This window comes from Nyctereutes procyonoides, unplaced genomic scaffold (assembly GCF_905146905.1).
Source record: "Nyctereutes procyonoides isolate TBG_1078 unplaced genomic scaffold, NYPRO_anot_genome, whole genome shotgun sequence".
Taxonomy (NCBI): domain Eukaryota; kingdom Metazoa; phylum Chordata; class Mammalia; order Carnivora; family Canidae; genus Nyctereutes; species Nyctereutes procyonoides.
In genome coordinates this window covers 4510807-4538030 of record NW_026575044.1, presented here as the reverse complement: position 1 = coordinate 4538030, position 27224 = coordinate 4510807, and the positions used below count along the sequence as shown (strand labels likewise).

The 27224-nt window shown below is 36.0% G+C and overlaps 1 protein-coding gene across 1 annotated transcript in view; it reads right to left on the bottom strand.

The window, feature by feature from the left end:
• The window catches only part of FMN2 (formin 2), a 363009-nt gene that overhangs the window by 255824 nt on the left and 79961 nt on the right, over positions 1-27224 (bottom strand). The window contains 2 exon segments of the mRNA XM_055323458.1: positions 5787-5842; positions 13895-14042. Coding sequence (XP_055179433.1) covers positions 5787-5842; positions 13895-14042 — 204 coding nt within the window.

Below are 27224 nucleotides of genomic sequence, written 5' to 3'. Positions count from 1 at the left end.
TTTCAACAGATGTCCAATAAAGGTTAAGCAACCAAGCTAAGAACTTCTATTGGCTCGGCTATTCTTTCAGGTCAGTTGCTTGAACTATTTGTCATTCTCTGTAGGACATCAACAATGTTGTCTGGCACAAATGAGGTTTATACCATCTAACATTCAACAGAACAAAGATATAACGTCATTTCACCTCCCAGCCCTACTGCCCTAGAGTAAAGAGAAAACAGTGTAAGATCTAATTCTTTCTTCACATTCTCATCTCAAATTTTAACTGTTTTTCAGATGCTAATGGCTTTTCATTCTTAAAATTAAGAACACTTTCTCTTTTCTCTTTATTTCTGTAGTTAAAATGTCTTAATTTTTCTCTGAGCTAGTAGAGGGTTTCCACAAAATGAAAATATATTTTCCAGAAAAATCCTTTCTTCCTCTTAACATATTATGGTAAATACCTTGCCCAAATATTACCCATTTTCAATGTGAGTGCCTCCACCACTGTGTCCTGCATCTCTACCCTTCCCAACCACCTCTCACCCTGCCCCTCTCCAGACTCACTGGGTCAATGTGTTTGTCAAACGCCTAAGAATGTTCAGCCTGAGGTAACTTCAAGGATGGCTAGACTGACTCATGTTTTCTCCCTTCAACCATCTCTCTGCCTCTGTCCTTTAACCTCTATTTTCCTTACCATGGTTTATATTTTGGTTGTTTACTTGTCTTGTAAATCATCACTTTGTAGGTTTATAATAACCATGGAAATTCATCATTAGAGTTTTGAAGGAACTTAAACAATTTTTTCCAACCCTTTGATATGTGTAATACATTCCAACAAAATTCAAGTGGCTTCTTATTTTTATAAGTCATCATTATCCTTTCAGAATTATATTCACCCCACACATTTCTTTTGATCTGACCCATACTTCTTTTACTCTCTAAATTTTTCTATCCCAAGACACATGTGAGTAACTCTCAAGCACCATCAACTAGGCTACCTCATATTACTCACATCTATTTCCTTGATTTGTTCCCAAATAAAGATGTTTCTGAAACTAACAATAAATTGTACTGGGTGGTTATTGTATGAAGAGCACTATAATAAACACTTTTACGGAGAACCAATGGAAAAAATATTTAATTCCTCAAATGAGTTTGTGATAAATTAGGCATTGAGGAGATCCAAGAGCACTGATCAGAGCAGGATCCTAAGAGAGAGTTTTGTTTTGAAGATTTTTTTAAATTTATTCATAAGAGATACAAAAAGAGAGGCAAAGACATAGGCAGAGGGAGAAGCAGGTTTCTTGTGGGGAGCCCAATGTGGGACTCCATCCCAGGATCCTGGGATCACAAAGGCAGATGCTCAACCAAAGGCAGATGCTCAACCAAAGGCAGATGCTCAACCGCTGAGCCAACCAGGTGTTCCCTGAGAAGAGTTTTTAAGCCAATTTCAAAGAAAGTTAAAATTGGGCTGATATAGGATTTTGCCAGTTATCTCAAGTCATAAGCATTTTGCTGAACTTTGAGAATTTATTTGCAGATGAACTATATAACATATGGGGTAAGAGAGTGCTGATATTGTTTAATTTATTTTCATTATCCAAGACTTGTAATAGACATGGCTATACACAATTCATAAAAACCATAATGTGTAGAGAGCCTTAACTTTCAACCGCCTGATATTATCAATTCTTACCCAAAGCTTGAATTTTTAAACAAATTTTATTCTATTTACCTTTCAACTGGTCCATTTGTATTAGAAAGGTATAAGGAGTTTTAGGAAAATGCTTCATTTTATAGGTATAGTTGACTCTTGAATAGCAGTTAGAAGCACCAACCACCCACACATCCAAAAATCTCTGTATTACTTTTGACTGCCCCAAAACTTAACTACCTGTAGACTAAAAGACTTAGTGATAACATAAACAGTTGATTGATACATATTTCATATGTTATATGCATTATATACTGCATTCTTACAATAAAGTAAGCTAGAAAAAAGAAAATAGGATTAGGAAAATCATAAGGAAAATACATTTATAGTACTGTATTTATGGGAACAAAATCCACATATAAATGAACCTGCACAGTTCAAACCCAGGTTGTTCAGGGGTCAACTATAATTTCAAATGCAAAAAAAAAAAAGTTAAAATTGGGTAGTAACCAGTTTTGCTACCGTATACTAATATTTAATATAGAGGCAAATATTTTTAGAAATTATAATTATATGTTGTAGAATATAAAAGAGTTTACAGTTTAAATAGTATTTCAAATTATGAAAAATTTTAAAACAGAATTGAAAGACAGTCCTATTTGTTTTTTGAAATAATCCTTTAGGCATGCAGATTTTCAGAGTGTAGCACTTGAAAATAATCAATAAATGAGGTCCTAAATAATGTAGTTTTATCTGAAAACTTTCTAATTCTATAAAGCCATCAATATAAGCCTCAGGGAGAAAGCTATAGTTCTTTCTCCTCGCATAAGTGCCAGCTCTATTTGCTTTAAGCATCAGACTCTCTGACAACACCACAGCCTTTACCTTCTTTTAGTTGAGAAAAGATTTTATGAGTCATGTGTTTTTTCTAGGGATATGGAGCTCTCAGAATTATTAACTACACGGAAAGAGTAAAAGTCAAAACTCATTCAAATAAATTCCAGTGTGCTCAGATTGAGAGAACAGGTGCCTGAACTCACATCTGAAGAAAAACTTAAGAGGGTGCTTTCCAACCCTGCTCCATGCCTCTGACTAAGCAGTCCTAGAGATCTCGCATTACAACCACAGAATAATGCAGGCAGCCTGGGATGGACCAGAAAAACTCTTCTATTCATCATTTGTAGAGAGTAAACTGGCTTAAAATCTCGCATATCCTTCAGCAGTGGTAATTTAGAGAGATACTGAACTGCCATCTAGTGACTAAGAAGAAAAAAGCAGGGTACTTCACATGAAAACTAAATTGTAAGTTTTTTGAGTCATGAAACACTGAGGTTAGCAAAATTGGCATGATGTAGCACACCAAAGTCATGCTAAAACTTAAAAATGTATAGGTAAACTAATGAGTCTATGTGCCTCTGAAACATATCTTGACCTCTGCCTCTTACAAATGATATAGTTTAAATATAATAGGACAACTTTTAAAATAAACTTCTCATCTATCAATCTAATGATTTTGGCAACTGTTCATAAGGCAATTGCTCATGTTTAAGTATAATTTGTATCATACTATATCAAACATGTATAAAATCAAACAGACCTATATTTGAGTCCTGGCTCTTAACCCTTTCTCAATTCTCTGATTGTAAATAAGTTGACTACTACAAACATCTTTTTCTGTATTAGTTAAAGATTAATTATAATAGCTATTTTAAAGAACTATTATAAGAATTGTATAAAATAATACAGTGAAAGAGCATGTGCACAGTAGATTGGTAATTAATTCAATTTTCCTGTATCCCTTTGATGGCCACTTAGTTTCAGCACTTATGAAACATACACATATCAAAGGAAGGAACCAATCTATAATTAAACTGATGACAAAGAAAATAAGCAATGTCATTGTTGAGGATTTAACCTTAATTGCTTCCAAATTATTTTTTCCTCTCAATTACTTTCGGCTTCTAGAGAGTTCACTGGCAACAAGGAAAGATGTGAAATTTAAATCCATCTATTTCACCGCTGAGGTTCCAAAACTAGAATATCAAGCATTTGTAAATCACCCAGTGCCATCAGGTTTTCTGCTTATTACAATATATTTTACCACGGTTCACAGCTCAAGAAAAATAGAAAAATCACTATAATTTTTTTAAGATTTTATATATTTATTTGACAGAGAGAGAGCACAAGCAGAGGGAGTAGCAGAGGGAGAGGAGGAAGCAGGCTCTCCACTGAGCAGGGAGCCGAATGCGGGGTCAATCCAGGATCCCGGGATCATGACCAGAGGCTCAACCAACTGAGCCACCCAGCCTCCCTGAAAAATCACTCTAATTTTATACGCATGAATAGATACCTTGAATCTTGGTACATAGAGCAAAGTTGCACATTTATCATTTTTGATAGTATAGATTATATTTTGTTGAGGCTTTCTTTGGCATTATCATGTATCACAAAATTAAGTAACATGTAAATTTAGGAACATGTAAATCTAGTATATTACATTAGATGTACTTAGTCATGCCTCAAAAAAAAAGGCTATAAAAATGAGAGGATATTTTGAGGGCACTATTTTTCTTAATTATTCCTGAACTTATTTCTCTTTACCTCTTTTTATCTTTCTTCATCTCAATCACTACTGGCTAATCATTACACAGTTAATTAACTGAGAACACCATCCCTCTCCAAGTGTCCTGGCCTCACGTAGTTCTCTGCTCTGACAAAAAGCTAAAAGAACCATGTTTTATGACACTATCCTTAAGAGTGTCCTTAACCTTACAATAATGGGCAATGTGGCTACATTTTTTAATTGCTATTACTATTATTATTATTATTATTATTATTATTTTCATTTAGAGAGAGAGAGTGCACATGGGGATGGGAAGGCACAGAAGGAGAGAGAATCTTAAGCAGGCTCCATACCCAGTACAGAGCCTAAGGTGGGGCTCAATTTTACGACCCTGAGATCATGACCTGAGCTAAAATCAAGAGTCAAATGCTTAACTGACTGGGTCACCCAGACACTCCAATTATTATTTTTTTAACTGAAGTACAGATGACATATTAGTTTCAGATAGGTAAAATAAGTGAAGGGGATTTAAGAGGTACAAACGTCCAGTAATAAAAGAAACCAGTCATAGGGATGAAAAGTATAGCATGGGTGTTTGTAATATTGTAATAACTTTATAGCTATATTTGTTTTAAAGCATGAGTAAGTTTTAAAATAAAATTCTTGACCAGTGTTACATCCTCACTTCTTCTCAGGAGGAGCACAACTTTTCATGTCTGGTGCAGGACTGCTCCTTTTCAAAAGGGAAGTCATTTTTTAACTTGGAAAAGCTCTCAAAAAACCATCAGATTCATTAATTATACTGAGAAAAACACTGTGTCCCAAATTGCCTCGTATGTTGTTATACACTAATAAGAAAGTCTTATCACCTACTACACCACTCTGGAGGACAGACTCTTCTTACTGATAATTTGTAATACTAAGTTATTTTCAAAAGATTAGTTGGGGGAAAGTATAAATACATTCTTAAAAAATGGTTTTGTATCCAAAAGAAAAACTGCTATCCACAATTACTATTCCATATAAGCATTTCCTTTCTTTAAGTCTTTTTTCCTTTAATAGTATTTTGATATAAGAAAAAAAAACACATAAAATTTGGCTTTTTTTAGGAACAGAAAAAAATATTTCTGTGGAAATTAAACAGACACTAACTAATGTTTCATCCACTAAAGCAACTTAGGAAAATGATTTGATTTTAGGAAAGCTCTGGAATTTTTTTTAAAAATTCGTATCCATGTGACTATTATTTCAGCCAGGCACATCTCCACGTGACATCTGGAATGGCCACCGTTTCCTGGAGTCAGCTGCTGTCAGGCCCAACTCTTTGGCCAGATATAGAATGATGCAGCTTCTAAAAAGCTTGTAGTCAGTTCCACTTCAAGGTTGATTTTCTTTGCAAAGCCTAAATGGAAGAAAACATTCCCTTCCACATGACTAGATTCCCCTAAAGGCTTAAGAGAAATAAGGGTGGCCTAAGCTAGCTGGCAGATGAAAAAATAAATCAGAATCTGTCACAATTTTAAGACAAGCAAGAGAGAAAGTAAGAAAGAAAGAGTAGGATTCAACATCCTAATAAGATCTTCTTACCCGCTGAACAGCATCTGAACATTTTTTTGGAGTTTCCAAAACAGCAGACTGAGATTCTGGTTTGGAAAAGAAGAAGGTAGTCAGTATCTCAGAGAAGAAATTTTCCCATTTCCTCAACAGAAAACAAAATGAACTAAAATATATCTTTACCCCGAACTACCAAAAACATCCAATTTATCTTCCAATTATACTTCTGTATTATGAGGACATAACTACTCTTCAGTATATAGAACACATTTAATGACTAACACGTCATTATTTTTAAAATTAGAATAGCCTCAGGCCCTTGACACATCAATCATAATTACTGTTCTCAGTTGCCAGTTTCAATTGAGTGTTTCTACTGAAACATTCACTTACTATATTATTCACTTAACCAAAGTCTGTACAATGACAGAAGCCAACTCATCAATCTTAAAGACAGAATTTAATTGTCTTATCTATTGACAAATTACCTTCTAATTTCACTACCACCAAGAGGCATTGAGTAATAAGGGGTTCTGAAAGGATTTTGTTCCTTTATTTGCCTTTGAGACTCTATGAGTCTGCAAATTCATGCTGGAAAACCTAAGGGATAACCAATTCCAGGATTACTTTTTAGGTGAAGGAGCAATTTCTTCTAAGTGAAACTTGCATGAAAATTTAAAAACAAAAAATAAAAACAAAAGCGCCTTCAGAAATCCCCAGTGCTCCATGGAGCATAATCTGAAACCAACTCATTGTGTCCTCTGTCCAGATTTATAGCTGAGAAATCAGAGGCTATAATATAAGCAATTGGTGGGAAGTTGAGATGAGAGTTTGTCTCCAGTCACATGGCTCCCCACCCACAACTAGCATGCAGACCAGACACCTGACAAAAAATAGCAGTCACTCTTGAGGATAATTCAGACATTCCTAATTTAGCAGGATTTTAGTTGATACATGTTACAATGCCATAGAAAAATAAAATATGCCTACTATTTAAACTTTGTAACATTGTTAAACTACATTGAAAGTTTGCATTTCACAGAGATTAAAGCACAGTCTCTGTACAGGCCTACTGACCTTCTTCCATCTGTCCACAGTCCCTGACCTCTCTGACCATCTCTGCCTTTCCCCCTACCCTGGCCTTCTCACTACCCTTAAACGTGCAATCATATTCCCTCCACAAGGTCTCTGCTGAGGTGCAATATCTTTTGGCATGTCCCCTTGCCTTGCCCCTTCCCTAGGGCTTTGTTTCAGACTTCCTGGCACTCTTGTGAATAAAGTGGCAATCCCACGCACTGCTATCACTCCTCATCCCCTGTCTCTTACTTTCTTTGTAACATGGAGCCTCACATGTTATATGTGATGCCTATTTTACATGTGATCACCTCCAATTTTTATCTCTCTTACTCTACTATAACGTAAGGCAGGGATTTTTGTCCTTTTTTCCCCATGATATCTCTGACATCTAGAATAGTGCCTGACACAAAGTAGGTGCTTAAAATATTTGCTGAGTAATTGTAGGAGTGAATGGAAGGGGTGATCAAGAGAATAATCAAATCATGAAAGGGGTATTCTGGGGGAGGGAGAATGGGAGTAAGGATTTTAAAGGGGGCAATATAGATAACACTTTGCCTTTAGCTGCTTCCTGCACCTCAGCTAAGAGTTCATCTTTCAAAAGAAAAATCCTTGAAAAGAGCATGAAGTAGTCACTTACCAACAGAGGTCACTGTGGCCATAGAATATTAACAAGTGGCCTTATATTAAAACATAAGCATTTTCCCAGACAAGTATTCGATTTCATTGAGGTAATTAAAAAGGGAGTCTCCTTTTTTACGTCTGCTCTGAACTTAACACCAGAGTTAGCTCATTTTGAATAAGGATCCTAACATCAAAGCCAAGCAGCAATTCATATTAGAGCAAATCTGAACTCTTGAACACTTTTGTTTCTAGTTACCTCCAAATCCCCAAACACAATAGATTCTAGATAAGGTCCTGGGGCTTTGTATTGATGGAAAACACTTTTCTTCTTTTGTTTTCTATTTTGATAGTTCAGGGAGAACCCAAAGGATCTCCTGGTGGAACACCAACAGTTCTTTGTATTAGAAATACATACAGTGTTTCTTAGCTTTTTTTCCCTATAGCCATAGACTTGGTGACCTGCCCCAAAAAAGCAAACTTCTGGGCTCTGATGTTAAAGAAGAATGCATACAGTTTACTAGAATAATGAACTAGAAAGACAGTCATTTTTCTGAATCTTCCTCCTCCCAAACTTTCAGTTTCCCTCTGTCAAGAAATTCACTGGTGCCAGAACTTATTAATTCATTCCCCCACTTCCCTCTCTTCCATTATACTTCTTATTTCTTTGAATCAGTGTATTACAACATCTAAGAGAAATTTATGGAAAATGCTTTCTTCAAAATCATAAACTGAAGCATAGGAGTTCTACCGAGAGTGTCAAGATTTTAAGATGAAAAAGATGTACAGAGGTACAATGCACTGCAAAACAAAGGTAAAATGAAAGAGAACTAAGAGAAAAGAAAAAAGTTAAGGAGAAGACAAGTAAAGAAAAAGCAAACAAGGCATAGGAAGGAGAAAATAAAAAGGAGCATGAGATATAGCACAAAGTAGTGTGAGTAGAGAGAAAATGGCATGTTTGCAGCAAATGATAAGTAAGCTGGTTTCTGAGTAAAAGCTGGTTTCTGCTAAAAGCTAGGGTCAATGGGCCAGTGAATTTGAGAAATCCACTTAGTTCTAACATTCTTAGAATAATTACCTCTGGTACAAACGCCCATGACACTTATTACCAACCCTTTCCTCTCCCAGCATCCAGAGGCATTCGAGAATTGCTTTCCACTCAGCTCTGGAACGGACAGTCCAGTCCCCATTACATATTCATCACCCAGGATAGTTGTTATTAAAGAGTAACCCAGTGAGAGCTCTCTCAAGGGTACATTTAAAACTGCCAACTCCTTCACTGACCCTTCTTAAGAATTCAGAAACTAGACCGTTTTTGAAAACAAAAACAAAAACAAAAATCACTGTGAAGCACAGTAGGAGAAAGAACGTTCCTGACAAAACTTTAAGTATTCTAAATAAATCGATAATCTAAAATTCTGGGCTCCCCACAATTCCAAATATATTTCAGAAATGAGCTCTTCATCATCACAAAATAAGCCTATAACTTGTAAAACAAAACAAACTTGGATGAATTGTATATTTGTAGAAAGAAAGAAAATGAGGATATTCCTCTGTGTAATGAATGGAAAATAAACTAAATCACCTTTTTAAAGCTTATAAAGTATGCCTTCTAAAATGAATTAAGCAGTCTCCAGTTTTACATTTTAAGTAAAAATGCACTTACATAAAATTATTAAAATACAGTTTCTTTAATGATACATACATCAATTTGATTCAAGTCTAGTCAATTTAACTGAGGGAGAACTTATTAAATGTTATTTAAATAGTATGACTTATGGTTAGCTACCTAATAAATGGGAGATGTTTTTAATTCTGGTATATCATGTCCTTCCATAAATGAAGATAGAATGCAATTTTCCTAAAAGAGTTCAACTCTATGTTCTGCTTATTTGATTATCTCACAGTATGGATATACCCCTCATTGTCATTGTGACACACTAGCTTTAGCTTGCATATATAAGAAAGAAATGCAGGCCAAAATTACAAAAGAAAAAAAAAAGAAAGAAAAAGAAAAGAAAGAATTACCTATAGGAGACATGGTCAATCTTTCAATATTTTCTAGCACATTTTATCCCTTAATCAAGTGGCAAGCTGAGAAATAGAACACTATCAGATTCTTCCTGGGTTCCTTATAGAATTTCTGTATTACCTCAATGGAATGTATATATGTTAAAGCATTCAGAATACACCTGGAAATGAGTTGATGATACTGTTTGCCTTACATCACACAGAATCTCTCTTATTAGGAACACTTTTTTTTTTATATAGAAGCCCAGAAAAGTGCTTCTCTGAGACACTGTTGCTTTTAATCTCATAGACATAGGGGATGATGAGAGAATTGTCCCCATTTCCCTTTCTGCTTTAAATCTGAGGAAAATTAAAAAAAAAAAATCTGAGGAAAAATTTCCAACTACCTTTGAAAATTCCAAGTGCTTCTGAAATACATCTGTGTGCTACCTTACCTCAGTTTCATTTTACTGTTTATCCTAAATTCCTTTCAGCTTGATTTATTTTCCTTTGTAATCCTTTTGTATATCTTAGATACTTATATGGTGCTCAAATCTCTTCTAGAGCAAAGGTGGGTTACACTGCTTTCAGCCAACATTTAAACATGAGTTTTAGAATTTCAATATAAATAGTCTCTGCCATGTTTCTACCACCTCTCCTTCCACGTATTTTCCTCCAGGATTTTCTGCCCCAAAATTGCCTTCCTAAATATTACTTCTCCAGCCATTTACATTTTCAGAGAAAGAAAAAGGCTTGATGTTTCAAAGAGACAACAAAGAATGATCAAGTCCCTACACACATCTAGACATCCTGCCCCTATTCTCCATAAACTAAAGTTATTATCTCTTTCATCTCTGTGAATCTAGTGAATAATTTTTGAGACTTGGTATTGAGTCTGGAAAATGGATCCATGGGCTATTCCAGCACACACACAAAACTCTCTCAAATACTTGCATTAATGTGCTAAGTAGATATTTATTTTTGATCTTCTTCCAAAAAAGATCTTAATTTATTGGCTTAAATATATAAACATATACTATGTGCCCAAAAGTCTTGAAATGTTGGGAGTCTCCAAGGAAGACATATATGTACAGATAAATTATAATGCATATGTAATTTGAATGATACAGATATGAATAAAATGCCATGGGACTCCAGAAAAAAGAACAACCAGAGAGGGTGAGGAGGGTGTTGCTTAGTATAAGTAAAGGAAAATGAAGGGAGAGAGGATAAAGAGAAAACAACCTAAATGGAAAGGCTTTCTTATCAATGCTTCTACCACCAAACTTTGCAAAACGTTGCTTCCTAATTTCCTATCCAGCCAGACTTATCCTTCCAGGAGAGATTCTATAGACTTCAAAAGGTCAATTTTCACACCTTGGGCTCTTCTGTGGTGACAATGCCAACTGCAAAAGATTCCCAAGAATTTGAAGCTTTTGTCCAGCTTACTGGTAGGGAGAGACACCAAGGCTTCACCTTGACCTCTGCACTTCAAATCCATATAAAGGACGTTTGGGGTTTTTTTTTTTATCATTATATGAAAGGTGGAGAAAAACCTCTCTTACAGAAGAATTATAAAAATATTTAAGTCAGATGCATGAGAAATCTGACTTAGCTGGACATGTGAATTAGTAATCAATATGAAAAAGAGCCGCAAGACCAAAATTAACAAGTTTTCAGTTTTCTAAGATGTAACTGAAAGTCTTTTTCTTCAAAAAGAAAAAAGTCACTGAACTGTTTTACTTTGATCTAAAATTGAAAGGGGCCACATGTTGGTTTTATACTGGTTTTAACCATGGTGCCATTACACAACAATGTATAGCAATCAGTCATTAAGTGTACTACAAAGAGTTTATTACTACTAATATTTATATTATCAAATTTGCTATATATATATATATGTATATATATATTAAAGCAGTAGGTTCTATGCAAGGTTTTTGCTATACTACTGATATTCTCACTCTTACAACTGACTGACTAGGAGGGAGAAGGTAGTATGGTCCTCAGAATGAGAATGCCCTATGAAGTTACAGCAGGAAAGGTTTAAAAAGTGCCATTAGATCATTTGGACAAAAGAATCCTATACAGTTGTTGAGGTTTATAACAGATCAACTGGAGAAAAAAAATCACTACACAATATTATTTTCTACTTACCTCCATCATCCTCTTCAAGAATGCATATTTTAAAAGGATACAAGTTACTATATTAAAAATTACTTGATCTGGCATTTTGCAAGCTACATCAAATAACAAAGAAAACTACATTATGAAGTTCCTGGTATCAATTCCAATTATCACTTTTTACCAAACTAAAATTTAGATTATCACTAGCTTTCGATTTACTCCTCCTCCAGCATACAAAATCAGTAATATAAAATATTTCAAACTTTTTTAAAGTGCCTTAAAATTTTAGAGGAGAATATAAATGTTTCCAAAAAGTGGGTAAAGATATACCAGGGAAGAAAAAAATGAAAATACCACACTAATCATGATGTAAAACACAAGACATGGAGAGCAGGAAAGAAAGCTCTCAATGAAGCTAATCAATTCTACTATACCTACACCTGGCTGTTTCCTGTCAAGAAGCTGAAGTAATTTTTAACATGAATAACATAGTGTACTTAACAGGAACAATATTTTAAAACTTTTTAAAACTAAATATGCTTTTATGTGACTGCTTTATTTTCAGGTGCTATCATGTTAGAACCCCTTCATCTTGGAAAGCATAGGCATTAAGGAACTCTACACCTTAGCCCTTGATCAACTGTTCTGTGTTAAAAGAAACTCAGAGCCCAACACTAATAATGTTTCCTACTTTCTCTTTCTCATTTGTTGTTCATTTCAGGGAGTACAGTCCACAGAGTGAGCATTAAGCAGGGTTTCAAAAGCATTTAATTAGACATTAAAAAGGGGACATGCACGGTTGAGTGTGGGCTCCCATAGAAAGAACTCTGACTTAGCTGGACATGTGATCTTTAATAGAAAGAAAGGTAAATAAATGCATCTCTCCCGAGACTGGATTGTAAACACCATATTCACTTTGGAAAGGGGCCTAGAATAAAATCCTTGACACTGTGGGCCATTGTTGGTTTTAAAGGGAACTCATGGAAAACTAATAAAGATATCAAATAGTACTAATAATGATAACAGTAGCAAACACTTAAACCAAGCCTGGCATTGCACCCTAAATGCTAACTGTGCTTTAACATGCATTAACTCATATAATCCTCAAAACAGCGCTACGTAGTAGATGCTATTCTTACTGACATTTTACAGGTAAGGGAATTGAGTACAAGGATTAAGAAATTTGCCCAAGGTAACAAACCTCCATGCTCTTATGTTATACTCTTTATTACAAGTCCAGATTAAGGACTTTCTTTCTATGAGCAGGGGCAGGATCAGAGGGAGAGAGAGAATCTCAAGCACACTTCCCTGCTGAGCTCAGAGCTCAATTTGGGGCTCAATCTCATGACCCTGAGATCATGACCTAAGCCAAAATCACAAGTCAGATGCTTAAACGAGCCACCCAGGAACCTTTAAAAAAAAAATCAAAATTCTTAACTCTAACATTCATGCTACTATTTAGGAAAATTTGGTGAGGGTAGATTTCTAAAGAGTAATGGTGCCCTCCCATGTAGTTTCCACTTATAAGTCAGTCCACTGAGAAATCCGGAACTTATTATTCCAAATTGAAGAATGTATAAAAAGGAATTAAACAACCAAATTTCATAAAATATTCTTACACAAATATGATTCATAATTTCTAAAACAAACACAAAGTGTTTTCCCACTTTCAGACTCCATATAAAGCTGATATTAATCTCATGCTATCTTCCCAGCCAATAACACAAAAGACTTTAAGATAACAAAAGATACAAAAACAACCAAAAAGAAAAATTTTAAAGAAGAATAAATACATCTGAACATTGTAGTTTTGAAAAGATCATTTAAAATTTAGGTTTAATGAAATTTTTATCTCTATCACTCTGAAGGTAAAGAAAAAGATCAAGAAAAGCGTAAGGAAAGCAGTAGAGGAAGATAGTCAGAGTAGAGAGGTAAGGTAGTCACCATCCTTGAAGGCAAGAGACAGAAATTTCCCTTTGGAGTTCTCAGTCCACACATGATACAGAGCTTCAAGCTCAGGTAGCGGCTATAGATGGTCACTTGAAGCAGTAGTTCGCAAACTTTTGTATATACAATAATAACTGTGTAATTCCAGTATCCCATTCCCTAAAATTCTGACTCAGCAGTCTTGAAGGTGGAGCATAAAAATTTTCAATTTAACAAGACTCCTAGTGATTTTACTTGAGTTAGCTGCAGACTGTAAGCGAAGAGATACTTAGAAAAGAAATGCAGACTCACTAGCCAGTAAGCACTGCACAGGTACTTTATGTTATGCACTTTCAGAACATGCACTGTTCCTGGGGTCCCACCTGTTTCAGCATCCTTGGGCCTGTGTTCTTCATCACGAGGTTTAGATGGTGGCCAAACAGATGGGACTCGCCTGGGAAACTGTCCTTCTGTGTAATCCAGTGAGTGAGTGGGTTGGCTGACTGCAGCCCAGGTATAAAGTTGATCTTGCTATATTTAAAAATAAAAAATAAAAATAAATAAATACAATGTAACGCTATTTTAATCAATCATGAAAAAATGAAGTCTTTGATCACTACAACTTCATTTCTATCATATACACACACATACACACACACACATATATATACATTCATTTTGGGGTTGTATATACACATATAAAACAACACTGCATACTATCCAATGTAGACTCATAACATAAACATCCTTTCACATAGTCATTTCATTTTCATGAGTATACTTGTCTCAACTGCTTTTCTATAGCAAAACTCAGTCTTTCTTCAGTGGTACAGATGCCATAGGAGTCTGCAAGGAATTATCAGAAAATCCAGACATTCAATCAGAGAACTCCCTGAACTAGCATCTTTAAGACATTTGAATGTGATGTCCCTTTAAAATCTGTTTAAACACTCGTAGCAAAGTCAAAGGACAGGCTGTACTTGGGCACCACTGGACAATAATAGCTTCCTTGCCTTCAACAACAAAAAGCCTAGGAAACCGACTTATCTTGGGTCCAGGCTGGGAACTGTTTGGAACTGAAACCATGAAAAAGTAAATGAACCTGCCAAGAATAAAAGAATTGGACAGGGATCTTCTGGCAAAGAAAGTGCTTCCCAGCTGCCGACCAACAGAATCTGGACAGAATGAGAAGGCTCATAACTATACCTAGTGCCAGAGAGCAAAGTGGAAATCTCACAAAGGAAGTCACTTTGAGGCCTATAAACACCTAGGAAAATTGCTCATTAGGATTTCAGAATAACATGTTTAACCATTTTAGGATGCATGCGCTCAATATACGTATGCCCTAGGTTTCTTTGTGACATTTTCCTTACTTATAGGTATATTTCCCCATAGCTTTTGATCAACATAAGTAAAGAGAATGACAGTATGATAGAGGTGAAGAGCAAATTAAAAACAAACAAACAAAACATATACCGTAATCAGAGAATATCCTCATCCCTACGAGAACAGAGTAAGACTTGGGTGAGAGACAATGTCAAGGCCTGATGCAGTGCAGCATCCAGTCACTGCTTTAGAAAAATGTCTCCTTTTCTGCTGCCAACCATTAAACACAGAATTCTGCTTCCTTCGTGTCTGCAATACGTGAACCTTTCATGGAAAGTGTAGTCAAGCACCTAGCCGGGTGGCAAGCTGTACATTCCCTGACAAAGGAACTCTTGCCTAGAGAGCTTCATCATCTTAATAACAGACCCACTCCACCTCAGACTTGGCGCCATATAAAAAAAGGCAACAATAGTCAAGAGGATAAACAGAAAAAGAAAAAAAAAGGATAAACAGTTTCACTTAGGATTTCACAATTCACCAAAATACAAAGTATGCTAAAAGCACTTTATAAGCCTCATATAAACAAACAACAACAATAAATTTTGGTCAGCCCTCCAGTTTTTGAAGCCACACCCCGGGATTGTAATATATCACAATGCTATGATGGTAATCTCAAAATTCCTCCTTCATAGCATGGCTCCACTAGCAGAAAAGAAGCAAAACACAAATTTCTTTTGTGGCTTTTTAAAACATACAGATGTCAACTCTTCAACCTATCATTTAAATTTTTCTAAATTCCATCCACCCCCACCCCAATTTATCTCTCCATGTTCCCTAAATCAAGCTTCACTCTACTACAATGCCTCTCCAGTTCTCTCCACTCATAGAATCTAATCTATCAGTAAAAGTCTAGCTGAAGTCCCACCTCACCTGGACCACTCCTCCATCAGAACACCAGTACAGCATTTTGAGAAGTAATGGTATGCCATCCTTCATTTTGAGAAGTAATGGTATGCCATCCAGGATGGTGGCTTAACACTTTTCTGAGTACATCTGATCTTTCCCCAAATTGACTGAAAACTCCTTCAGCATGTGAAGTATGTACACAGGTCCTATAAATCTCCCCTAGCACTTGATAATGTGATGATGACTACATAAAAGCCATTTAACTGTCTACTGAATTAACAGAATTATCAGATACAAAAGAAATAAGAGATGGCTTATCAATATGAGCAGTGACAGTAGCTGGTAATCCCATTTTTCTTCATTTACTTAACAAGGTACTGAAAAGGTACTTTGTGGACATCACATGTAAAACAAAGCTATTAAATAATCCGTTCTACCTAATTCTATTGGCAAATATACAATATAAAGAAAAATACGGAGTAGACAAAACTCCTAGGACATTATCAGTGCTGCATCACAGACAAATCTCTTAACTTTACAAGGTCTTGATGTTCTTATCAGTAAATCAGGAAAAACGACTGCCCGTTTTTTTTTTTATACAGCTTTTTTTATATGGCTAGCATGAAGTAGGAGCAAATACTATGTGGAAAGAGCTATGATAATGACATGCTGTTATTCAAAAATAACACATCATGAGCAGCCTGGGTGGTTCAGCCGTTTAGCGCCATCTTCAGCCCAGGGTGTGATCCTGGAGACCCAGGATCAAGTCCCACGTCCGGCTGCTTCTCCCTCTGCCTCTCTCTCTGCCTCTCTCTCTCTCTCTCTGTGTCTCTCATGAAAAAATAAATAAAATCTTTAAAAATAATAACAATACATCATGAGTACTACTTTTTTGATTTTTTTAATCTATTTTTGATTAGATCATTTCTTGTATTTAAAAAATCCTTTTCAAAAAAAATAAAATAAAATAAAAAATCCTTTTCAGAGGAATTCAAAATTGTCATCATATGTACACATCAAGATATAAAACCAACACTAAATCTTTGCTTTATGGTAGGAAGTAGTTCAGCACACTTTGGTCTCCAGAGTTCTCTTGCCAATTGCACTGATTGTTCCTAACTTCTTAATTCAAGTAATGATTGCCCTGTGATCTTTCCTCAACCATCCATGAATTTCTTTTTCTTTGTTGTATTTCTTTCTAATATTCCAGAAATATATTTGTTATTTTCCCAAGGAGGGTTATAAGCCCCTTGCTCCAACTACCATATTCTATATCCCACTTTTCCCCCAGGATATTATTCTATACACATGAACTACAAGGGTCAAGAGCAATAAAAATTGTTTTTTGACAAATCAAATCATAATTTTCTATCTGGGTTAAAACAAGAATATGTTCCCATGGCAGTACTTTAAATTCTTGAAGTCTGTTTTAACTTTTGTTGAGTTGGATCATTTCTTCTTGTTAAAGAAAACAAATATAAGCTTTCTACCATAGGCAGATCAGAAGATTTAAAATCACATACCAAAAATGACATAAATAGACCATAAGCCTACTACTTCAAAAAAGAAAGAATAGCTACTTATAGCAGATATTTAATAATAACCCCAAAATAACTCAGAGCTATAATGCATAAATAGTTTATTTTAGAGAACCCACTGGAAAATATAATACTCAAAGTTAAGCATTCTAAGAGTATTTCATTGAGATTTTTCAACCCAAAGTAAGGTTTGTTTATCAGTTTAAAACATCTCATGTTAACATTTTTCTGATAGTGCTTTATGCAAGAAAATTTCATGGTCCATTAGTCTGTATGTTAAAGCACAATCTAAACTACTCTCTGAGGGATGCCAGGGTGGCTCAGCAGTTAAGCGTCTGCCTTAAGCTCAGGGCATGATCCTGGAGTCCCGGGATTGTGTCTCACATTGGGCTCCCTGCATGGAGCCTGTTTCTCCCTCTGTGTCTCTGCCCTCCCCCTCTTTCTCTGTCTCTCTCTCTCAAAAAGTAAAATCTTTAAAAATAAATAAAATAAAATAATAAAATAAAATAAACTACTTTCTGAGAAGTACTGCCCTCCCATTGGTATTCCTATGACTCATCAGTGAGTGGGGATGGGATGTCCACACATATGGGAATAAGTCTTAGTCTGGAGTTCCTCACTTCCTCAGAAAATCCTCAGTGCTGCCCCTACTCAAGTGTCTATCAAGGCTGATAGATCTATATTTGAGTGGCAAGTTATAGAACTGTATCTCAGATATTCTAAGAAGTACAATCCCCTATCAAAAATCAGAAGTCTGACTGAGGGTGAATACATATTTTAAAATTAGTGTTTGAAAAAATAATAAAATAAAATAAAATTAGTGTTTGAGTTTTTTTTTCTATATCCCACTTTTCCCCCAGGATATTATTCTGTACACATGAACACAAGGGTCAAGAGCATTAAAAATTGTTTTGTGACAAATCAAATCATAATTTTCTATCTGGATTAAAACAAGAATATGTTCCCATGGCAGTACTTTAAATGGGTAAATACCCATGATGGAATTCCCAGATCATATGGTAATACTATTTTTACTGTTTTAAGGAAACTCCATACTGTTTTCAACAGTGGTTGCACCAATTTACATTCCTACCACAGTGTACAGGGATAATCTTATCAACACATGCTCACCAACACTTGTTATTTCTTGTCTTTTCGATACTAGCCATTCTGACTGGTGTGAGGTATTATCTCATTGTGGTTTTGATTTGCATTTCCTGGATGATGAGAGATGTTGAGAATCATTTCTTATATCTGTTGGCCATCTGCATGTCTCTGGGAAAATGTGTATTCAGGTCCTCTGTCCCCATGTTCATTGCAGCATTATTTATAATAGCCAAGATACGGAAGCAACTGAAGTGTCCATCAATAGACGAATGGGAAAAGGTGTGGGGTACACACATGCACACACACACACACAATGGATTATTACTCAGGCATGAAAAGGAACAAGATCTTGTCATTTGTGACCTAGACCAAATTAAAAGGCATTATCCTAAGTGAAATAAAACAGAGAAAAACAAATTCTAAATGATTTCAGTTATATGTGGAATCTAACAAGAAAAACAAATGAAAAAACAAAAAAGACACAGACTCATAAATACAGAGAACTGGTAGTTACCAGAAGATATGGGAGAAATAGGTGAAGAGGATTCAAGAGGTACAAATTTCCAGTTATAAAATAGATAAAGGAAGATAAAAAGTACAGGAAAGGGAATTATATTCAAAAATATTATAATAGCATATAGTGACAGATGGTAATTATAGTTATTGTGTAAAATGTATAGAATTGTTTTAAAGATTATTTATTTATTTCAAAGGGGGAGGAAAAGGGAAAGAAAATGGGGGGAGGGGCAAAGGAAGAGCAAAAGAGAAATAATCCACAAGCAGACTCTCCACTGAGCATGGAGCCTGATGTGGGGCTCAATTCAAGGACCCTGAAATCATGATTGAAATCACGAGTTGGCTACTAGTTAACCCCACTATGCTGTGCACCCAAAATTAATATAACATTGGATGTCTAATTCTGCATAAATAATATCTTTATGTTTGCGGGAGAAAACTAAAAAAATTTCAAAAAAGTATACAGTTCATCCATTTCTTTACATATATTCCATTCACCCACAGAGTGCATAGATGAAACCTATCTCAAGCCACCCAAGGACTCTTTTTCTTCAAGAATTACTTCAGCTAAACTGCGCTTGGGTGTGACCTCTAAGAAAAAAAGACTGCTAGGTTCACTAAAAGAAGACAGCTGAAAATATTCATCCCATCACACAATATTTTCTATGAGAGAGTTCTGAAGATAACTATTTCTAAACTAGAATTTCATAGCCTAACCTAAATATTCAATAGTTGGATGGTATCTTGAGTTTATTTGTACTTTTTTCATCTTATGGACCACTGTGTGTTAACCAAATTTGTTTATTGTTTTGGCTACTGAAAAACTTAAAATAAGCATATGTCCCATTTGCCTCATGTTTTGGAGTTAACAGAATACATGTTTTTTATCAGCCCCATTTCTGGCTCTATTTTATTCTTTGTTATTTTTTTTTCCTTTATACTGATAGCTAATTTTTTTATTTTATGATGTCTTACTTTTCTTACTAATCATTCTAAGTAGTTTTTGAAATAAGCTAGCAATAAACACATAATTTGTATTAGAAAAATGAAGAAAGATCCATTCATATGCCTATTTTAGCTCATTTGAACTTTTTGTAAGATATCTGACTGGATAAAAAGTAGATCCATGATAGTAGACAAAATTGTACTCACAATATTTTGGTTTGTATTGACAATTTAATTGTAAAAAAAAACCAACAGCACAACTCTATAGAATTGCTTTGGGGTAAGGGGAATAAGAAAAACAATGTCTAACCAGTACATGTGACAGCATGCACTGAATATATTATTGTCTATTGTCTATACTGAATTATTTATGTAACTGTAATCATGGTGTACATGCTTTCTAATAAATAACATACTACAGATTTTTTTAAATCACTGCATCATAGTCATGCTTACAAATTATATTTCTGCAACAGTCTTGACACAATTAGCATTACAATATACTCAATCAACTCTAAAGAGAACATGTGAATGTGACTGCTCAAAGCATCCCTGGTCGGCATTTAAAAAAGAAGTTATAGGGATGCCTAGGTGGCTCAGCAGTTGAGCGTCTATCTTTGGCTTAGGGTGTGATCCTGGGGTTCTAGAAGGAAGTCCCACATCAGGCTCCCTGTGGGGAACCTGCTTCTCCCTCTGCCTATGTCTCTGCCTCTCATGAATAAAGAAATAAAACCTTTAAAAAAATAAAAATAGAAAAGAAGTTATAAACCTGGAAGGGTATATAAAAATGACATATACAAAAGAATAATAAGAGTAACATCATAAAGACTAAATCTATAGGAGAGCAGAGGTCTTTGAAAATGTTTCAGTGTAATATAAAAAAGGGGGTATTTTCTTAGCTGTGGAAAAATATTTCATGGTGATCAACTGGAAGGACAAATATTGTTAAAATGTCTGTACTACCCAAAGCAATCTACACAATGCGATCCCAACCAAAATACTGCCAGCATTTTTCACAGAGCTAGAACCCTAAAATTTCTATGGAACCACAAAAGACCCTGAATAACCAAAGCAATCTTGAAAAAGAAAAGCAAGGCTAGAGGTGTCACATATTCAGAGATCGAGATATATGACACAGCAGTAGTGATCAAAACAGTATAGCACTGGCACAAAAATAGAAACCTAGAAAAATGGAACAGAAAATCCAGAAGTGAATCCCTAATTATATGTTCAATTAATCTTTAACAAAAGAGGGGATCCCTGGGTGGCGCAGCGGTTTAGCGCCTGCCTTTGGCCCAGGGCGCAGTCCTGGAGACCAGGGATCGAATCCCACGTCAGGCTCCCGGTGCATGAAGCCTGCTTCTCCCTCTGCCTGTGTCTCTGCCTCTCTCTCTCTCTCTCTCTCTCTCTCTCTCTCTCTCTCTCTGTGCGCGACTATCATAAATAAATAAAAAATAAAATATTATTAAAAAAAATCTTTAACAAAAGAGGAAAGAATATCCCACAGGAAAAAAGACAGTCTCTTCTTGGGAATATTGTACAGCAACATGCAAAAGAATGAAACTGACCACTTTCTTTTTTTTAAGATTTATTTATTTATTTATGATAGACAGAGAGAGAGGCAGAGGGAGAAGCAGGCTCCATGCCGGGAGCCCAATGCAGGACTCATCCCGGGACTCCAGGATCGCGCCCTGGGCCAAAGGCAGGCACCAAACCTCTGAGCCACCCAGGGATCCCCACTGGACCACTTTCTTACCACAAACACAAAAATAAATTCAAAGTGGATGTGACAGCAGAAAGCATAAAAATCCCAGAGAACACAGCCAGTACCTCTTTGACATCCGCTGTAGCAATTTCCTTTTATATATGTGTCCTGAGACAAGGAAAACAAATGCAAAAATAAAAACTATTGGGACATCATCAAAATAAAAATCTTCTGCACATTGAAAAAAAACAGCCCAAAAAAAGGGCAACCTACAGAATAGGAGAAGATATCTGCAAATGACATATACTAATAAAGGGTTAGTATCCAAAATATAGAAAAACCTTATAAAAGTCAACACCCAGAAAATAAACAATCCAATGAAAAAAAATGGGCAAAAGACATGAATAAACATTTTTCAAAAAAAGTCATACTGATGGCCATATGGAAAGATATTCAACATTACTGATCCTAGGAGAAATACAAATCAAAACCACAGGTGAGATATTATATCACACCTGTCTGAGTGGCTAAAATCAACAACACAAGAAACAACAGGTGTTGGCAAGGATGTGGAGAAAAAAGACACCTTTTCACTGTTGATAGAAATGCAAACTGGTACAGCCACTGCGGAAAACAGTACAGAGGTTTCTCAAAAAGTTAAAAATAGAAATACCTTACAGATCCAGCAATGGCACTATAGATAATTACCCAAAAAATACAAAAATACTAATTCAAAGAGATACATGCACCTCAGTGTTTATAATAGCATTATCTACAATAGCCAAACTATGGAACAGCCCAAGTGTCCAGCAACTGATGAATGGATAAAGAATACACATACATACACACACACACACACACACACACACACACACAATGGAACATTACTCAGCCATAAAAAAGAATAAAATCTTGCCATTTCCAATGACATGCATGGAGTTAGAGAATTTTATGCTAAGTGAAATACATCTGTCAGAGAAAGACAAATCCATAGGATTTCACTCATATGTGAATTTAAGAAACAAAATAAATGAATAAAGTGATGGGGTAGAGAAAATGAGAGGATGGAGGGGAGAGGGAGAGAGGGAGAGGGAGAGGGAGAGGGGAGAGGGAGAGAGGGAGAGAGGAGAGAGAGAGAGAGAGAGAGAGAGAGAGAGAGAGAGAGGTGCAAACCAAGGAACTATAGAGAACAAACTGATGGTTAACAGAGGGGAGGAAATGCAGTGATTGGGTTACATAGGTGATAAGAATTAAGGAGGGAACTTGTGATGAGTACTAGCACTGCATGGAAGTGTTGAATCACTAAATTGTACACCTGAAACCAATTTATTATACTGTATGTTAACTAACTGGAATTTAAATAAAAACTCACAAGAAAAAAAAAGGAAGTCCCCTAAAAGAGTGAATAAAATTCAAAACCTCTGACAAATATAATCAAGTAAAGATACAATTAAGCAATGTCAGAAATAAAAATGGAAACATTATACGGATCCTACAGACATTTTAAAAAATAGAATTTAAAATAACTTTAAACATTTTTTAACATTAGATAAAATTATTAAATTATCTCTCCTTTTAAAAAGGAATTTATCCAAACTGACAAATGAAATGGAAAAATGCGAGTAATCCCAGGACTCAAATTCTTTAAAAGATTTTTTACTTATTTATTTGACAAAGAGAGAGCAAGAGAACACAAGCAGGGGGAGCAGCAGAGGGTGAGAGAGAAGCAAGCTCCCTGCTGAGCAGGGAGCCCAATATGGGGCTCAATCCCAGGACCCCAGGATCATGACCTGAGCCAAAGGCAGATGCTTAACTCACTGGGACACTTGGGTGTCCCCCATAACTCAAACTAAACTAAAATTTTTAAAATGTCTCATTAGGCACATTCATGTTGCTAGATGAACAAATTCTACCCAAACCCTTAGGGAAAAAGCAACACTAATCTTACACAAATTCCACCAAAGATTAGAAAAAGAGAGAACACTAATAAAATACACTTATTTTATTAGACCAACATAACAGAGTTACCAAAATATAAAAAGGACATTAAAAGAAAGGATAATTACAGGCCAAATACCTTCCTGAACATGGATGAAAAAAATCTAAAACGCAATATTAGCAATCCAAATTCAGCAGAACATTAAAAGAATGATATATCACAAGTAAGTTGGTTGATTCCAGGAAAATAAAGTAAGCTTGTATTTTATAATTAAATTCATGTAATATTCCATATGAACAGAACAAAGGAGAAAAAGGTATTCCCAATAGAAGTATCAGAAAAGCATTTGATAAAACCCATCCATGATAGAAACTCTCTGGAATAGAAGAAACTTGGTTATGCAATTAAACGCTGAAATTTTGTAGGTTTCTCCTTCTAAATCTGGGAAAGAAAAAACAATGCCACTATCATCACTCTGTATTCTATTTCAAAATTATCCCTATTCAGTCTAGAAGTTGTTAAACAAGACAGACAAGAGATTAGAGAAGAAATTAAAAATGCCATTATTTATGAGGACATGATTGTATACATAAAAATTTCAAATTATAAATAAATATCACATGGTTCTGAATACAAGGTCAATATAAAAAATCAATTGCATTTCTCCATGAACAAACACAAAATAAACTTTTAAAAATGCTTAAACATCATACTTTTATAATCTGATATAAAAAATAGACATCTGGAGCACCTGGGTAGCTCAGTTGAGCACCCAATTCTTGGTTTCAACTCAGGTCATGCTGTCATGGGTCATGGGATGGAGCCCTGAGTTGAGCTCTAGACTCAGTGGGGAGTCTTCCTGAAGATTCTCTTCCTTGGTCCCTCCTTCCTCCTTCCACACACAATCTCTCTCTCTCAAATAAAGGAATAAATCTTAAAAAAAAAAAAGGACACCCAACCAAGGAAACAGAATACAGAGCCAAGAATTAAGCCCCTGCATATATAGTCAACTAATATTTGACTAAGGAGCAGAAACATCCAGTGTGAAAACGGCAGTGTTCAACAAATGGTGTTGAGGAAACAGGATAACCACATGAAGAAAAATGAAACTAGACTCCTATTTTACACCCGTAACACTAATTACCTCAAAATGGATCAAAGATGTAAACATAAGAACTGAAACCATAAAACTCTTAGAATAAAACATGGGGAAGACGCTCCTCAACATCTGTCTTGACAATGATTTTGTGGATATGGCACTAAAAGCACAAGCACCAGTAGAAAAAAATCAGCAAGTGGGACTACATCAAACTTAAAAGCTTCTGCACAGGGCAGCCCAGTGGCTCAGCAGTCTAGCATCACCTTCAGCCCAGGGCTTGATCTTGCAGACCAGGGATCAAGTCCCATATTGGGCTCCCTGCATGGAGCCTGCTTCTCCCTTTGCCTGTGTCTCTGCTTCTCTGTGTGTGTGTGTGTCACTCATGAATAAATAAATAAAATCTTTAAAAAAAAAAGAAAGAAAGAAAGCTTCTGTACAGCAAAAGAAACAAAATGAAAATGCAACCTACAGAATGAGAGAAAAAAATCTGTAAACTATGTATCAGATAAGGCATTAATACTCAAAGTTTATAGAGAATGCATACAACTCAGTAACAAAAAAGAAAAAAAAAACTGATTTTGAAAAAGGGGCAGAAGAACTAAACAGACATTTTTCCCAAGAAGACATCTATATTGCCAATAGGTACAACTGAAGGTGCTAAATATCACTAACCTTCAGGGAAATACAAATCAAAACCACAATGGGGTATCACTTCACACCTGTAAGAGTAGTAACCATCAAGAAGACAAGCTCAAGTGCTGGTGAGGATATAGAGAAACACGGTGCACTGCTGGTAAACCAGTTCAGCCACTATGGAGTTCACTATAGAGGTTCCCTAAATATTGAAAATACAACTGCCAGAGGAGTAAGATGGTGGAGGAGTAGGGGGACCCTAGGTTTGTCTCCTCCCTCAAACACAGCTAGACAGTTAGCAAATCATTCAAAACAACCAAGAAATCAACCAGAGGTCTGAGAGGACAAAAACTGCAAGTCTACCAGGAGAAAAGCAATCAGCTTTTGGAAGGTAGGAGGTGCAGAGAGCACACACAGGAGAGATATGACTGAATATGGTGGAGGAGAGGGGGCCTGCTTCCAGAGGCTACCACAAAATCTGAACTTTTAGAAGTCTGCTACCGTGGGAAATATGCTCAGATGGTGAGGCCAGGTGGAATCCAGGTGTAACAGCGTGGCTTGAGGATCCCCTGGGTCGCAAGAATGGGGGACGCCAAACTCTGCACTGTTCCGAGGCACACTAGCAAGGAAGCCAGCTGAAAGCTGCGGGTCTTAGTGCCATGTTTCTGCTTCATGTTGCAAGAAACTGTGAACTGCTCTGCAGTAATAAGATCGTTTTCCTGGAACGCGCCAGCAAATGGCAAAAGTGTGGGGAGACCCTCCCCACCCCCACCCCCACCCCCAGAGGAACAGTGCAACTCCATGCTGCGGGAGTCCCTAAAATTTGGAGTTTTGAAACTCAGTCGCATCTGAGATAAAAATCTTGGGCACAGGCAGGGTGAACGCAGGGTTTTGACAGAAATCTGGCAGCAAAAGTGATTGACTGCTCATCTGTGAGGGCTCACTGTAGGGGCAGGGGCATGAGCCTTCAGCGCAAGGGTTAGGGAGCAGGTGCAGCCATATTCGTCCCACCACCCATCAGCGCTGAAAGCCTTCTGGGAGCAAGCAGAGCGCCACCTAGCAGAGGTCAGAGCACCCTACGCTAAGCCCCGCCCCCTGCATCCTAGAGGCCCATTTCCACCTGGGCAGGTCCACCTGAGAATCAGCACAAGAGGCCCCGGTGCCAGAAAACCAGCCCAAATAACTCCTTCACACCAAGTCTACTAATGAGAGTGCTGCAAAGCTTCAGATCTACGGGAAGTAGGATCTAGCTTCCTTTATATTTTTAATCTTTTTTTTATTTTATTTTCATTTAGTTTCTAATTTTTTTCAATTTATTTTTCATTATTAATTTTTTAGGCTTTTATTTTTATATATGTAAAATACATATAGTTTACCTATATATAGTTAACCTTCACTTATTTTTTATTTATATTGGGATGGAGATTCTTTTAACAAGCAGACCAAAACACACTCAGGATCTAGTTTTTTGTTTGTTTGTTTGCTTGTTTTTCCTTTGCTTTTTGTTTGGGTTTTTTCTTTCTATCTTCTTTTCTTTTCTGAACAAAATAACGAGATGGAAAAATTCATCAAAGAAAGAACAGGAGATAGAACTCAGAGCCAGGTATTTAATCAATGCAGATATAAGTAAGATGTTGGAACTAAAATTAAAAACAACAATTATATGGCTACTACCTGGGCTTGAAAAAAGCAAAAAAAGAAGTTAGAGAAACCCTTACTAAAGAGATAAAAGAACTAAAATCTAGTCAGGCTGAAATTAAAAATGCCGTAACCAAGATGCAGACCAAAGGGGGGACATCAAAACAAGAATGGGCAAAGTAGAGGAATGAATAAGTGACATAAAAGATTAAATTATGGAAAATAATGAAGCTGAAAAGAAGAGGGAAAAAATGGTAACAGGCCACAAAGTTACATATAAGGAACTCAACGACTTATTAAAATGTAGTAACATTCATATCATAGGAGCCCTTAAGATGGAGAGAGAAAAAGGGACAAAAGG